Genomic DNA, 15,848 nt, shown 5'->3' on the forward strand with positions numbered 1-15,848 from the left:
GTTCATGTTCACTTGCAGACTTCCGATAGGGATGCTAGAATGGATGGGACATTGGCTTGATCTAGCAGCCTGTGGAGGGCCACAGGTGCTTCGTTCCTGCCTTCTAGGATGAACAGTATCTTATTCCAACAGCATCTTTTTCCAAGGTTAGCTGCGAACTTTATTGCTAAACCAGAAGTGGAGAGGAAGGAGTACAGTGATTCCTCCAGTTGCAGACAGGATCCGTTCCGGAGCTCCTGAGGTTTCTGCAAGTGGAGGGACCACTTCTGTGCATGTGGCGGTAGAGCGCTTCTGCGCTTGCGCACGCGAAACCCAAAAAAATACTTCCAGGTTTGCCTTGTATGTATCCCGAAGGATACGTAACTGGAGGTGAACGTAAGTAGAGGTACCACTGTACAGCTAACGGGGCCACGGGGCCATCCCACCGATTCGTAATTTGCTTCTGCCACATGGACTATTCCACAGGTCTGTTTGTTTTATGGGTGTTACACACACACCTGGAAGCCCACCTAGAAGCCCCCAAAGGCCAGCACCACAGAGATGAAGCGAATGGATTTGGCTAGGTAAGAAACAGCGAAGGGAAGACCACTGCGGCAAAGGTTGTTTTTCGGTGCGGGGAGGACAGATGAACAGGCGACTGAGGAAAGCCTTTGAAAACGAAGGAGTTTTTTGAGAACAATTTACTGCAAAGGCAACCTGGCTTGATAAAAGAACGTGGCAATGATCCCACATGCAGCATGTACCTTTGTGTCAAAACTGAGCAACCCGCCCACATTTCCACTGAAGGACTTGGTGAACCTAAATATTTCAAACTGCTGTGAAGTTTGCTGGTTTATTCAGGAACTGGATGACTCTGTGTAAGACTGAAGCGGGGGTGGGATGGGGGAGGTTAGGCAGTTCAGCTTCATGGTCTATTCAATACCTGACAGCTCTACTGACCCCAGTACAGGTGAGAATTTAAGTGTTCTTCAGTGACAAGTGCACTAGAGAAAACATTTAGAAGCATTTCTCCAAGGCCAAAAGATGCCAGTGTTTATTTCTGACCTGAACTGAACTTGAAGCTGCGATCGTGGAACAAGTGTAGACATTTTTCTAAGAATTAGCAGTTAAGTTTTGCAGCACTCTCTTATATGTGCCTACTGTGCTTTTAGCAACAAAGTGCTCACAAATGCTGTGAAGTGCTACCACATTAAGGAGCGATTTTATGCAAAGCACATGGTGTAAGACTAGAGAGAGAGAGTGGAGCAGCCACCTTGACCTAATTTCCTTACTTTGGCTGACATAATTTACCATCCAAGTGATACTATACAACGAAGCTACGAGGAAAGGACAAAATTAGATTAAAGCAAGAGTAACAGCTACGCTGGTCTAATGCATTTTGCAAAGTCCTTTCTGAGTGTTGTGCCTTCACGGTATCTTCTGTTCCAAGGACATTTGGGCGGGGGGTAACAAAATTCTCACACTGAAGAACATAAATGCCACAAGAAGAATCACAGAATTGTAGAATTGAAAGGGACACCCCAAGGATCATCTAGTCCAACCCCCCTGCAATGCAGGAAAAAGAGCAACCCCAAGGCATGCACAAACCTAAACCAATTGTGCACCCCAATCCTACTTGCAGCTAGGTGTGCTGAAACCAGCTGAAATCAATGGGCTTAACTCTGCAAAGACCTGCAGTCTTGATTTCTAGTTCAGTGGTGCAAACATCATTGCTCACCTTCCAAGTTATGCAAAATATTTCCCTCAATCCTTCATAACATAACCGGAAGGAAAGGAATTGATTTTGCAACCTTTCCATTCTCCAAAAGCCCCAGGGCAAGGTATAAATACATTCACCTCCCCTGCAAAGGGAGTAGTAGCAAAGCCCAATCTCACATATTGATTTAGCCTGGCAGCGTATGAACTAAAACCCCATCAATATCCATTAAAACACATCTTACAAACGCCATGCCAAAACAGATGCTCATTAAAGAATTGGGGAGAAAGCTCTCCTCTCAACCACACCATTGATTCACCCAAAACCCCAAGGCAGCAAAATATTTGTACAAGTATTTGTGCACGGTTATTAAAAGATATACAATCATTTTTTATAACAATGGCAACTGATTTCAGTGACTATTCTTGCCTGTTACTTCCTACCTAATGCAACTTACTCGAGGAGAGAATTGTTCCAAAAAACTTGTTAAATATATGAGCATGACTCCAATCTTCAGACCACTGTTATGCAATAGCGTTAGGGAACATTTTCAAAATTAAAGTCAGCATTATAAAGACTGACAAAAAAAGGATTAAAAAAAAAAGTTTCAAGCTGATACATACGCATGTATCACAAAATATCCACACACAAAAAGATATTAAGGTTAATCAGGTTCCAGGTAGGCTACCCTTATTAGGACAAGAATATATAGGAATATAGGACAATAAAGCAAAATATGCTTGTGGAATTGAGACGCAAACAACTCTTAATGTCCTTAGCCCGGGAAGGATGTAAAAAAAGGTTATTTAATTCTAAACCTAGACTACTGGAAGACAAGTAGAGTAACACTCTTCCTCACAAGGGGAAAAGGGATTACTAGAATTATTTCTTGGCAGGGCAGAACGATGGGCTCGACTATTCCTGTTGTAGGAAGCTGTTAATTAGGAAAGAACAAACGGAGAAAAGAGTTATCCTAAGCAGATTGCGCACAGACATGTCTGGGAGGTCATGCCAAGAGTCAGTCCCCCCCCCCCCAGCCCCCAAGAAACCTTGTACAAGGGGGCAGAGACGCTGGAGGGGTTTGGAAAGAAAGAGCATTGCTTAGAGGGGCAGAACAAGGATAAAAACAACGGAGCCTCTCTCACGCTTCCCAAAGCAGATGTGTTAGAAATGAGATAAAAATAAAACACACCGACAAGACCCACAATTGTAGCAGCATAATCTCTAAAGGGCTCGACAGAACATGACAGGGAGATGCCACAAAAGGGAAGCTGACCCAAACCGGCGAGCGCACACAATGCGCTCCCTTCTATGTCTTCCATGCTAGCCAAGCAACAAGGGAAAGGGGGTCAGAAAGTGGGGCAGGAGGAGGAGGAGGGGGGCTCTCCATACACACACACACAACCCAAAATTAAGGCTGAGGAGAAATGCAGGTTTTTTTTTAAAGTAACACAAAACTCTATTATGAGTGAGAGGAAGAAGCAGCGGCAAGGAGCCCGAGGCAAGGGGCGAGTTTCTAGGGCAGCAGAAAAAGGAGTTGGGGGTGGAGAGGTGGGGAAGGGCGGACAATGGGGCGGCGGCGGAGGAGGAGGACGGAGGAGCCCGAGCTCGCTCGGTCGCGCTCCCGGGCGCCGGCGCTGCCCGCCTGGCTTCTTCTCCGCGCCCGGCCCCGGCTCACCTGGTAGATGGCGGCCCAGCTGTCGGCCTGGTCGAGCCGGCGGAACTCCTTCTCGATCTCCATGGCGTAGGGGGCCCGGGCCCGGCCGGGCTCCTCCGCCTCTTCCTCCTCCGGCTCCTCCACGGCGTCTCCCGCTGCCCTGGGCTGCTCCAGCTCCGGCTGCTCCCCGGAGCGCCGCGGCGGCTCTTGCTGCCTGCTCTGCATGGGCAGCGCCTCCCCTTCCCTCCGCTTCTCCCCTTCCCTTCGCCAGCCCACGGGAAGCGACGCAAGCGGCCCGGCCCCCGAGCCTTCCGGGACGGCCTCCTCGCCGCCTCCCCAAGAGAGGCGAGGCCGAGGAAGGAGGGCGCAAGGCCGGCCTCCGAGCGAGGAGGGGAGAGGGCAGGGCGCGCAGGGCGGAGTCTGCCCGGGGTGGAGCAAAGAGCTCGGATGAGCTGGGCCAGCCAGGGCAAAGGGGCGGGGGAAAGAAGCCAAGAGAGCCTCTGAGCGTGTGCAGAGCACCCTCCAATAGCTCGCTTCCTGGGGTGGCCGGGGAGGGGGAAGTTGCGCAAGACGGAGGCGTCGGCTCGCCCGTGCATGTTGCGCTTGGGCTCTGCGGCGTTTCTCGTTTTGGAAAAGGGTTGGGCCCCAGCGCAGGAGATTCCCGTGCTGATCCAGGCTCCTCCTTGCAAAAGAGAGAGAGAGAGAGAATTGCAAAGGGATCCCCCGCCTCCACACCGCCCGCTCCTTTTTATTGTAAGAGGTGGGCGATTTTTGTTGCGTTGCGTTTACTTTCTCAGGTTTCCCCCCGCGACCCCGTTACTGCCGGCGCTCCCGGGCAGGAGCTGGCTGCTCCCGTTATGGGAAAGCAGAGGATCTAGATCTTAGGGGGGGGGGGGAGAGAGACAACATTTGTGGGTCTTGTGGCACCTTCCAGCCTTCATAAGCAGCGGCGTAGCCAATGTGGTGCCATCCAATATTGTGGACTACAGCTCCCATCCACAATCAGCCCCATCCACAATGCTCGGGCATTATGGGAGTTGTAGTCCCAACTCTTTTTTTGTGACAGGTTCTCCACATTGGGTACCCGGGTAGACGAGAGACCACTGCATCAGATGAACGCCATATTAAAACCTCTTTCTTTTATGATTTCTAGTGGCATGGGCATGTTAATCTGTTGCAATAACAATTACCAAAGAGTTGTGAACCTTAAAGAATAACCAATTTAGAAAGGCATAAGCTTTCATGGGCTACATCCCACTTTGTCCCACGTTGCAGGTGCATATACATATAACTGGGGGCGGGGGAGGGAATTGTAAATAGTCGGGTCACAAGGAGACAAAAGTGTAGAAAATACAAAATGTGATGATTACATTAACCTGGACCATTCACAAACGTATTATTATTTGAATTTATCATTTGCTTTTTCTTGCCCAGGCAACTCCAAGCAATTTACAACCGAGCAAACTGACAGACTGAACTACCCACATTGATATACATTAAATCCAAGAGGGGAAAAAATAAATAAATTAGAAACATCCCAGCCACTTCTAAAAGGCCACAGATAGTTCAAGGTCAAAGGCCTGGTTATAGAAGAATATTTTTTGCCTGGTGCCTAAATATATATAACAATGGCACTCTTAAGAAGAGCAATCCATAAGAGGGGAGTCACCGCAGAAAATGCCTGTTCTTGTGTTGCTACCCGCCCACAGACCTCTTGTGGAGGGGCCACACGAACAAGGGCCTCAGATTACGATTGCAAAGTCCAATGCTTTATTATACAGTTTATGCTTTTGAATTATGGTGCTGGAGGAGACTCTTAAGAGTTCCATGGACTTCAGGAAGATCAAACCTATCCATTCTTAAGGAAATCGGCCCTGAGTGCTCACTGGAAGGACAGATCCTGAAGCTGAGACTCCAATACTTTGGCCACCTCATGAGAAGAGAAGACTCCCTGGAAAAGACCCTGATGTTGGGAAAGATGGAGGGCACAAGGAGAAGGGTACGACAGAGGACAAGATGGTTGGATAGTGTTCTAGAAGCTACCAGCATGAGTTTGACCAAACTGAGGGAGGCAGTGGAAGACAGGAGTGCCTGGCGTGCTCTGGTCCATGGGGTCACGAAGAGTCAGACACGACTAAACAACAACATGGTTTATTAAACCATGGCTTATGGATGAACCCAGATGAGCACCTGGACTATGGCTTATTAACTATGGTTAAAGTTCTCTCATTAACCAAGGTTTAGTGTACAAACCTCCTGGAACATTAACCATAGCTTATCATTATGTGCAAACTCAAACCTCCTCCTTAATCGTGATTAATAAGCCATCTCTGACCAAAAGCTACGGAGCCACGAGTGAAGAGTAGCAAAAGAATTCCAACAGCTTTCTAGGCTTGGCTGCTCTGTGGCATAAGGTTTAGGTGGTCATCTGCCAGGCACCACAGCTTCAACTATGATTTATTAACTACGGTTAACATTAACTATGTCTTGGTGTTACGTGTGAACCAGGCCAATGGCTCCCTTTGCTCTCCACAGGTTGCTTTCCCACTAGTACGGCATCCATCCCACATCCTGCTACATGCAAACCATGAGTAGGTCTTGCCCCATAAGCCGTAGTAATGATGCTGCTAAGAGCAGCTGCTCCTCTAGGCTGGCTGTTAAGCTACTTGCTCCAGGTGCAAGTTTCATGACAGACAGTTGTGCAACAGGTGAAGGTGTCTGTAGCATGGAGTGTGTGTCATAAACAACCCTGCATCTGCTATTCTGCTGTCAAGCCACTCTCAAGAGCTTTACTAGAGCGACCCCATACACAACCCTTTTTATATTGGATTAGAGTTTACCTTGTTTTTATTTTATAACTGTATTGCTTGCCTTTTGTGAATTTTCTCGTAAGGCGGTGAACAATTAAACAAACATAGTTATCTACAGTACTTCTTTTCTGGGGGGGGGGGACGATTCAGGGGGACGCATATCCCTAAACATTTTGTGCATCTAAGTTTGGCCTCATCAAGGAGCAATATTTCAATATGAGTAGGAAAATGAGAGTACCCCTAAACATTTTTTTAGAAAAAAAAGCACTGGTTATCTATAATATGTTACAGTAAAGCACGCGCGCACACACACACACACACAAATAAAACAAAACTATCCTGTTCAAGATCCACTCTCTCCTGGATGCAAGATCAATCACTGCTTCTGTGTTGCTAGGGAGTGGAAGATTGGGATTATTATTATTATTCTTTATTAAATTTATATCTCACCCTTCATCTGAATATCACAGGGTGGTTCACAACACAAAAATACAAAATCAAAACACAAAACACAAATAAAAACAAAAGGAAAACAAACCGATAATCCCTCCCAGATACATTTTAATATTAATCATGCTCTTTCCCAAAGTCTAACTTAAGCCAGCCATCAAAACACAAATAAAAACAAAAGGAAAACAAACCGATAATCCCTCCCAGATACATTTTAATATTAATCATGCTCTTTCCCAAAGTCTAACTTAAGCCAGCACCATAAGGTCTGCGGAGAGGGCGTCAAATGTTGTTCTCACACAGTCCGTGAGGACTGGAGAGGGCATTGAGTCCTGATAGGATTTTACTCGGCTGGCTTGACCTATCAAGCAACATAAAGGGTGTCACATGGGTTGCAGGGAAGAGAGGAGGGACAAAAGAGTTGGTTGACTCAGGCTATTGGTCCAGTATGTAATGCTCCTCTTAGTTGGTACAGATGTGCCAGGGCCTCTACTCTTCTACTCCTGCCATGATATGAATACAGGATTATTCTGCTTATGTCTTATCCAGTCTATAGTTATAAACTTAAGTAGGGATTATGAGTATTAATTTCCTGCAAAAATGTCATTATAAATTTTTAAGGCTTAGCTGGGGTTTTTTTTTAAAAAAAATGATGTGCCAATTATGAAGCAGTCATTAAAAACTCACATTTGCAATTATTATATAGACTATGGTGCACAACACACATTTGCAAATTGCAGAATAGAAGGACCCTACAGACCTACCAATTTTGAAACCTGTGGAATGGGGCTCTGAGTTTCATTTTTCAGCTAAGCCAAAGCATTTCACCTGTGATCAGTGTATTCCGGATTTGAAGATGAGCTACAGTGACATCATTTTCCTGCTCAGTTCTTGTAAGATCTATCTGTAAACAGGATCCACAATGTCCCTGCACTCTGGCGTTGTGAATACAACTCTGTAATTGCGTTTGGCTAACAAGCAGCAGTTCCAGTAGACTGGTTCTCCATTTACAAATGGGGAGGTTAGTTGTCCTTCCCATTCAGTTCGCCTCCTGCTATCAGATTCTACATAATTGCTCCATTATTCCACATTAACATCTCTGTTTTATTTAACAGGAAGATGGTCTTGTATTAAACAAGGCTGATACTTTCTGGCAGCTGTTGGAATGCCTTTTGGGTATTGAGAGCCGCAAGTATGTTCCTTATTTCCTTTCTTGCTGTTGATGGTAATTTAAGTTTTCAGAACGTTTTGTATCAGGAGCCAACATGATTCAGTCATTCATTCAGCAACACTATAATTTCCAAGAAAAGCTTTTGGAGCCAACGTATTACAATAAGCAAGGACCGTCTTAGTATTTCCCAAAATTCTCATAGCTGAGGTGCACTACATATGAATTAAAATGGGAAGAATCAGCAAGCTGCATGCTTATATCACAGAAAATTTAGGGGGCCCCCTCGCCTCATCATGTTTCTGGAAGAGTCAGTTACCCCAAACAGTCCTCCGTTCGAAGGGCTGTGCAGGATAAAAAATGGTTTCACCTTCCAGTAAAACAGGATGTTTGGGTAGTGGTGGGTTTACTTCTCACTGGATGAGAAGCCAGTGGTCTTTCAGGTGTTGCTGGTCATGCTGGCTGGGCCAATGGGAGCTGGAACCTCAGTGTGGTTTAACTATCAATCTGTTTTCCCAGGGCATTCTGGGAATTGTAGGAGAACTAGGGGTTCTCCTAGCAACTAAGCACCCTTTACAAACCACAGTTCCCAGGATTCTTTGGGGGAAGCAATGACTGTTTAAAGTGGTATGAGGCTCTGTTTTGCACCCAGGATTGGGGGGAAGACAGTGCATGTCACATGAGTGTGACGTCCGGTGTGTGGCGCATGTTGCACGTGTGTGAGATCATGTGCCTGTCACACGCCACACACGTGCGATGTCATGCACCTGACACATGACATGTGCGTGACGTCACACGTGTGACGGAGCCCAGTGTGGCATGGCTTCCCCTCTCGCGCTCAGGAGGAGCCAGCCACCGAACTGCTCCATGCTCAGCCATTTCCGCCCCCTCAACATGGAGAGGGCCAGCAGGTTTTGAGGGGGCCGAAGGAACCTCCGCCCCTAGGATTTTGGTGTGCCTGATACTGCTTTAAATGTATCAGGCAGATGGAGCCCAGGGGTGGGCCTCATCCAAGCAAGTGGACTAGGACTTCATGGAGACCTCCAGCACCACTGTGGATCCTGTTTCAGGAGAGCAGCCCAGGTTGGAGGAACTTCTCCATGAGGAAAGATTGCGGCATTTGGGCCTTTTCTTTAGTTTAGAGAAAAGTCAATTAAGAGGCAACATGACAGAAGTGTATAAAATTATGCATGGCATACAGAAAATTGCTAGAGAAATTTTTTTTCTTCCACTTTTATAATTCCAGAACCCATGGCTATTACTGAAGTGCGGATTGAGTAGGCTCATGTTTTAAATGCAAACTGAATTGGATTTTCCCACAATCCATCTCCTCCTTTGAGTTCCAGCTTTGATTTTCCTACTCTCCATTATGGGGAACTGACAACAGACCATCTCATCAGGCCTTCTGAGACTACACCTCTCATTGTAGCACATCAGTTGTATAAAATCATGGTTTTGTTTTATTATGTTTAGCAGAGGAAATATTTAACATGATATATTGGTTTACTTTAATACTTTATTTTTTAAAAAATACCTTGCTAAGTTAACTTATTCCAAACCATTACTATAAACAGACTTGTATATATTCACATTAGAAACTCGCTCATCGCATGAGTGCTGTAGAAAAATTCTAGTTCCTCCCTTGTCCAAATTTTCTGTTGTCCTTGCTCTTCCCGAACTAAAGAAAGATAAACAGACAAATGCCAGGAAGTGGGCAGAACTCTAAAATAAACTCTCTCTCTCTCACACACACACACATTTCTCTACATACAGAAAGCAAACAATGAATCTACAAACAACCATCAACGGAACTCAGCAAAAATGCAGCCATTCTACATTCATTGGTTGGAAAGAAGCGCTCATCATCTTCCTGTTTTGCCTGGTTCCACCAAATTCCTGGAAACCAATGCAAGCTTGGCTGGCAAAGCTGGGGGGGGGGGGGAGAGAAAATTAACACAACATTTCATTCAAAAAATCAGAAGGTAGCCGTTTATTCAGATCACCATCACTTCAATCCAAATTATTTAATAGCTGTCATCAGTCATCAACATTTGCTGGAGGACAGTATTCTGAAACAGGCCCCTGTTTGTTTTTCATAAGGGGTGTCCACTCTTTGAAGGCCTATATGGCACAAACCTGGTAATAAACCTTAAGAAGGGGGAGGAGGGGTCTTCAACAGGTTGCCCAGCAAGAGTTAGCCCCTAGAGAGGAGGCAAGTGTGAAATGGACCACAGTCATGAGACATGGTTATGGATGGAGTAGAAGTCAGGCAGACAAGGAGTGCATTGCAGAACAAGCCAATGAAGACAAACTACGCCCCTTGGAAAATGTCTCTGATCTAAACCTCCACTGCCTGGAGGAAAAAACTGAGGCATGGTTAAGGAAGGTTGATATAAAGTTTACAGCATGCTGTGCGTTAAAGGAAAAGTACATGAAAATGATGTACAGTGGTACCTCTGAATGCGAACAGGATCCGTTCTGGAGCCCTGTTCGCATCCTGAAAGGAACGTAAGACGTGACTGCATGTCTGCGCGTGTGCAGGTCACGTTTCGCTGCTTCCGCTCCTGCACGTGATGTCATTTTGAGCGTCTGCGTATGCGCGAGCGGCGAAACCTGGAAGTAACGTGTTCCGTTACTTCCAGGTTGCCGCGGAGCACAACCCGAAAACGTTCAACATGAAGCATATTCATCCCGAGGTATGACTGTATAGATGGTGTTTAACTCCAGTAAAACTTGCAAAAATGTACAAAAAAATTGCTGAATATGTATTGGAAATGCAAAGATAATGAGGGTACATTTTTCCATATGTGGTGGACCTATAAATCAGCAAAAGCATATGGGGAAATGATATATAATGAATTAAAGAAAATGTTTAAAATGACAAAATAAAAAAAATCCTTCCTGTAGCACCTTAAAGACCAACTAAGTTAGTTCTTGGTATAAGCTTTCGTGTGCATGCACACTTCTTCAGATATCTGAAGAAGTGTGCATGCACACGAAAGCTTATACCAAGAACTAACTTAGTTGGTCTTTAAGGTGCTACAGGAAGGATTTTTTTTATTTTGACTATGGCAGACCAACACGGCTACCTATCTGTTTAAAATGACACTTAGTAAAAAACCAGAGGCTTTTTTCTTAGGTATAATAGGAGAAGAAATCCCAAAAGAGAAAAAGGCCCTATTCATGTATCTGACAACAACAGCGAGAGTGTTATATGCCCATGGATGGAAGGAAGAAAGAAAGAACCCCATCGAAAGAAGAATGGATAGCGAAATTGATGGACTATACCAAAATGGTGAAAATGACAGGGAAGATCAGACACCAAGAAGACAAAAGGTTTTAAAAAGAATGAATTAATTGTGTGGAATACCTGAAGGAGCACTGCAAACACTTAAAAACATTAGCAGGCTTAGAATAGCACCAGTGAAATAGCACCTTTTGAATCAAGGGAGATGAATAAATTAAATAAAGATATAAAGACACAGAAAATGTAGTAGGCAATGATGGGAAACCGGGGAGGAGGGTGGGCGGAAGTCCGGGGGTTGAGAACCCCCAAAACAAAAATATTTTGTTGTGTTGATATGAATGTAAAAATGTAAGCAAAAAATAAAATATTGAAATAAATAAATAGAAAAATCTGTACCTGCTGCCTTGCAGGATATCTTCAGGAGAAGAAAAGGCTACATACACAAATCCGGAGTGGAGTCCCTAAGACGATTGGATGGCATCTTGTATGCCTCCTTCCGGCAACTCCTGCAACTAAGCTGTGCAAATGTATTGCTGTGCTCTGCTTTGGACCACGTCAGCAAGGCTGAGGGGGGGGGGGGTCTTCTTCTCTGAGCAGCCCAGGATCTGCAAACACACTGCCCCAGGCATGAGCCCCAGGGAGATCACTTCAAAGCTGCTAATGCAGCAAAAAACACACACAACTAAAATAAAAAACCATGGGAGACAGACAGTTACCGATATCTACAGCCACAGCAGCTGCTGTGATTCTCCAGCGCTTTAACTCCATCCCCGGAGGTGCACTCTGTTGTCTCTCAAGACAAATGGATGTCAACTTGTAAATATCAGTTTCTGGGAATCACAGGTGAGCAGAATGCTGTTGCGACCATGTCCAGCTTACAGGCTTCTCATAAGCATCTGGTTGGCTACCATGAGAGAAGGACGCTGGACGTAAGTTCTTAAAGCAACAATACCATAAATTTCCAACATACTGTACATAAAGTACGGACAACAGCAAACCAAGACAGAATCAAATTAACAAAACCCCTTTGCGGGTCTTTGCAGCAGAAACGATAAAGCTAGCAACTGTTTCCACGATGATGTGGCTTGTATGAGCCACTAAGCAGGCCAAATGCCATTCAAATGTCCTGGTCTAGTCCTGCGAACTGAAAAGGTAAGCAAATTGCTTTAGTCGGCACCCACAGTTACAGATCTGGAATTCCATCGCTCCTGCTACGTAATTTTGGTTTAGCTGTTGCTTCTGCGGTTACATTGTGTTGTTCGTGTCCATGGATCATTTCAGCACCTAGTGAACATTTGGGGGTTGGAAGCAAAGCTTTGGGATCCCACAAAATGACTCTCAGTGCTTAGCCTTTTTTAAAGAAATGGATATTAAATTTGATCGTCTATAACTGCTTCCTGGCTTTCCCTAAATTATGGTAGTATTTCAACCACTTTTCAGAACCTGGCAATTTAACTTGGCATTAAAGGGGAGAAACATTTGTAACGGATAAATGCAGCTGGATGGTGCAGGGTAAAAACAGGGCAAAACTGGAGACATTCCCTTCATGTCAGTCTTTGAAAGCCATTGAAGCAGTAGAGCATATATAATGGAATAATGATATCATTCAAAAATAAATCTATTAGAGTTCATATATACAATAGAACAGACTAGTGGCACAGAACGTCAAGCCATGTGTTCAAGATAGGTGTCAAAGGTCAGTCTCACAATGGTTATTCAAAGGTTTCAACAGAAGACGTCTCAAAAGTCTCAAAAGTAAAGTTTTCTCAACAGTTTTTCAAAAGTTTCAATGGAAGACGTCTCAAAAGTCTCAAGGACAGTGTTTCCGGAATGATACGACTGTTTCGTAATAGACTTCATCAGCTGAAAATACAATACAAAGCATACAACCATTGACATTCGGACACAGATTTATTATTTACAGTATTATGGGTAAATCAAAAGAAATTTGGTATTAGGGGGGGGGGCTAATTTCTGAACTAGAGTTTAATTGCTTTGTTTAAATATTGCTGTACGCATTATTGTTATATATTTGTCCTGTGTAACTGCTTCTTATGGGTCTACTTTGTATTCATATGCTGTACTTGCTATACTGTCTCTTTAAGCATATAGTCATTAGAAACAGCTGTGGCTTACTTGAGATATCCTATGCAATTGAGTTGCAAGTACCAGCAGCTACACTACTGGTGAACACTGATCCGTAGCATAAATCTTACTTACATATTATTGTGAAAAATATTGGGTATTTCTTTATACACTTTGTTTTGTATATTCTGTTTTATTATACAATGTGTATTCGGGTAGCTCAGTTCTGTTATCATTCATTGGTTGTTGCTCTAACAGTTATTAGCCTACGTGTTGTGTCTTTATTTCTGTGATTGGTTCTCATTGCAACACAGGGGTATGTTTTTGGCACATTGAAGCAGTATAAACAGTATGGCTTCGTTTTGGATCATTCTTGCTTCCCACCCTCCTTTCCCGCATTGCTTCCACTGGCCTTCAAACTATTGTACACAAACACAGAGGAGGGGTGGTCCCTAAATTGCACAAAACCCACAGACAGAGCCAATTGGATGTGCAAACATTATAAGGAGTAATCAGTGGCAACAGCTGTTTACCACTTCCTAATCTGGGGAATTGATTCTAGTATTGAAGCAATCTGGGGAACAATAAAAAGGTAAAGGTACCCCTGCCTGTACGGGCCAGTCGTGTCCAACTCTAGGGTTGTGTGCCCATCTCACTCAAGAGGCCGGGGGCCAGTGCTGTCCAGAGACACTTCCGGGTCACGTGGCCAGCGTGACAAAGCTGCACTGGCGAGCCAGCGCCAGTGCCGCACACAGAAATGCCATTTACCTTCCAGCAATAAAGCGGTACCTATTTATCTACTTGCACTTAAGGGTGCTTTCGAACTGCTAGGTGGGCAGGAGCTGGGACCGAACGACGAGAGCTCACCCTGCCGTGGGGATTTGAACCGCCAACCTTATGGTCAGCAAGTCCTAGGTACTGAGGTTTTACCCACAGCGCCACCCGCGTCCCAATAACCCCCCCCATTTGGGGAAAGCTGGTTACATTACTTTGGATTATTTACATCAGATCATTATTTTTTTAAGGAGATGCATAAGAGGCTAGAAGGTGATTTTCAGCTGCCATCCGTGAAAACTATCTAAGTTGATTTTAATGAAGCAATGCAGTGAGATACTGTCCAGAGATCTCATCAGCAACAATGCTGCAATACATTCTGTGTAGGTTCAGCTTCACAGAGAATTTTACATTTTCAGTTTATTTGGTTTTTTGGCTACAATGCGAATCTGTTTCACTAAATGTTACACTATGAGACTGCATATTTTCTTATGTACTGTTGCAGGAGTCCATTGTACTGCCATATCTTTCAATTACATTGATTTCTTCTTTGTATTATTTCTTTTATCAAGCAGATGTGTGAACCACTTCGTAGCCAACACAGACAGAATGAGATAGGAAATACAAAGGATGCCATTCTAAAAAGCAATAAAACAGTTACTACAGTTGTGCAAATAGTATTCCGTAAAATGACGGGGTCACAGTTTAGGGGAAGCCTACGTAAACAAAAATGTCTCTCTTTTTATGGGTCCCAGATTATTCCATCTGCCAGCTTTGCTCTTCTAGGATCTGGGCAGCTTTCGGCCTCAAGTTAGAGTTTATAATAAAAAATACACATAAGGATCTCCTCTGATTTTCATAAGGCTCCTGTACATGGGAATAGGAAGTTTAACCCCTCCCTCGTCAATCACAATTCTGATAAAAGCCACACCCACCCTCCGATTTGCAACATTGGTATTAGCTTTAAGAAAAAAGAGCCCAGTGGAACCAGTAGAATACAGTGGTACCTCAGGTTACATACGCTTCGGGTTACATACTCTGCTAACCCAGAAATAGTGCTTCAGGTTAAGAACTTTGCTTCAGGATGAGAACAGAAATCGTTCTCCGGCGGCACAGTGGCAGCAGGAGGCCCCATTAGCTAAAGCGGTGCTTCAGGTTAAGAACAGTTTCAGGTTAAGAACGGACCTCCAGAACGAATTAAGTACTTAACCTGAGGTACCACTGTATCTATTTTATTAAGGCTAATGGCAGTGCACAGGGGTGGGTTGAAAGGCTTGCGTAGTTTGGTCCTTAACCAGTTGACCTAGGAACAGATAATGATTTTCCCAGCCCTGGAGAAAAGATAAATATTACTGCAAAACTCAAGATTGTTCCTAGACGTCACTGTATAAGTCTCTAAGCAATCACTTGTCTCTTCCCACTCCCTGCTTTTTTTGTGTTTTTCTATGTAGTGTTCATTACTTTATTTAAAAAATGCTGGTATTAGGGGTTTAAAAATATGTGTCACTCTTGGAAGTAACGCATGTGAGCTACACAACAAAGAAGGGTGACTGTTCCCTCTGCCCTCCCTAAATGGTACCTCTGATTTTTATTTCTTTTCTGGAAATGGATTGTGCAGCATGTATCTTTGTCTAAATGTAGCTGATAGTTTGGTATTTATGGGGTGCTGCAGAGCTGTGATACAATACCTTGCCAGTAGGTGTCACTGCAGTCCATGTAACCGCTGTATTATTCCGTTCACTTAAAGGCTTTTCTCTCCTCCTCCGTTTTAATTCTAGGTAACCTGAGATAATGTCACATAGGATGGGGATATTCCCTGGTACAACTTGTACTGTCAATAGGATGCTGGAAATAGTTGAAGAAAAATTAGAGGATGAGCAGGGATGGGGTGTGTGTGGGGGTGTGTGTGTCTTTTCTCAACACCTGATTTTGCAGATACAAAATATTTCATTCTAACATAA

At 44.3% G+C, this 15,848-nt stretch overlaps 1 protein-coding gene and 1 long non-coding RNA gene across 4 annotated transcripts in view; one reads left to right on the top strand and one right to left on the bottom strand.

The window, feature by feature from the left end:
• Positions 1-3,770, bottom strand: part of PTPN1 (protein tyrosine phosphatase non-receptor type 1) — a 91,809-nt gene extending 88,039 nt beyond the window's left edge. Inside the window, exon 1 of one of the 2 annotated variants that reach the window (XM_083508149.1) lies at positions 3,375-3,770. In XM_083508149.1, coding sequence (XP_083364275.1) covers positions 3,375-3,578 — 204 coding nt within the window. In that variant the 5' untranslated portion in view covers positions 3,579-3,770. The remainder of the gene's footprint in view (positions 1-3,374) is intronic. The other variant, XM_083508150.1, reaches the window with a different exon arrangement.
• A 113-nt stretch (positions 3,771-3,883) lies between these two features.
• Positions 3,884-10,606, top strand: LOC310709141. Of its 2 annotated transcripts, none has more exons than XR_014527348.1 (3): positions 3,884-4,113; positions 7,729-7,805; positions 9,028-10,606. It is a non-coding gene; the product is annotated as an uncharacterized lncRNA (long non-coding RNA). The 2 variants fall into 2 exon arrangements; XR_014527349.1 differs by having other exon boundaries at positions 3,884-4,106.
• Positions 10,607-15,848: the final 5,242 nt, after the last annotated feature.

Source organism: Podarcis liolepis, assembly GCF_965112155.1.
Source record: "Podarcis liolepis genome assembly, chromosome: 6".
Lineage (NCBI taxonomy): Eukaryota > Metazoa > Chordata > Lepidosauria > Squamata > Lacertidae > Podarcis > Podarcis liolepis.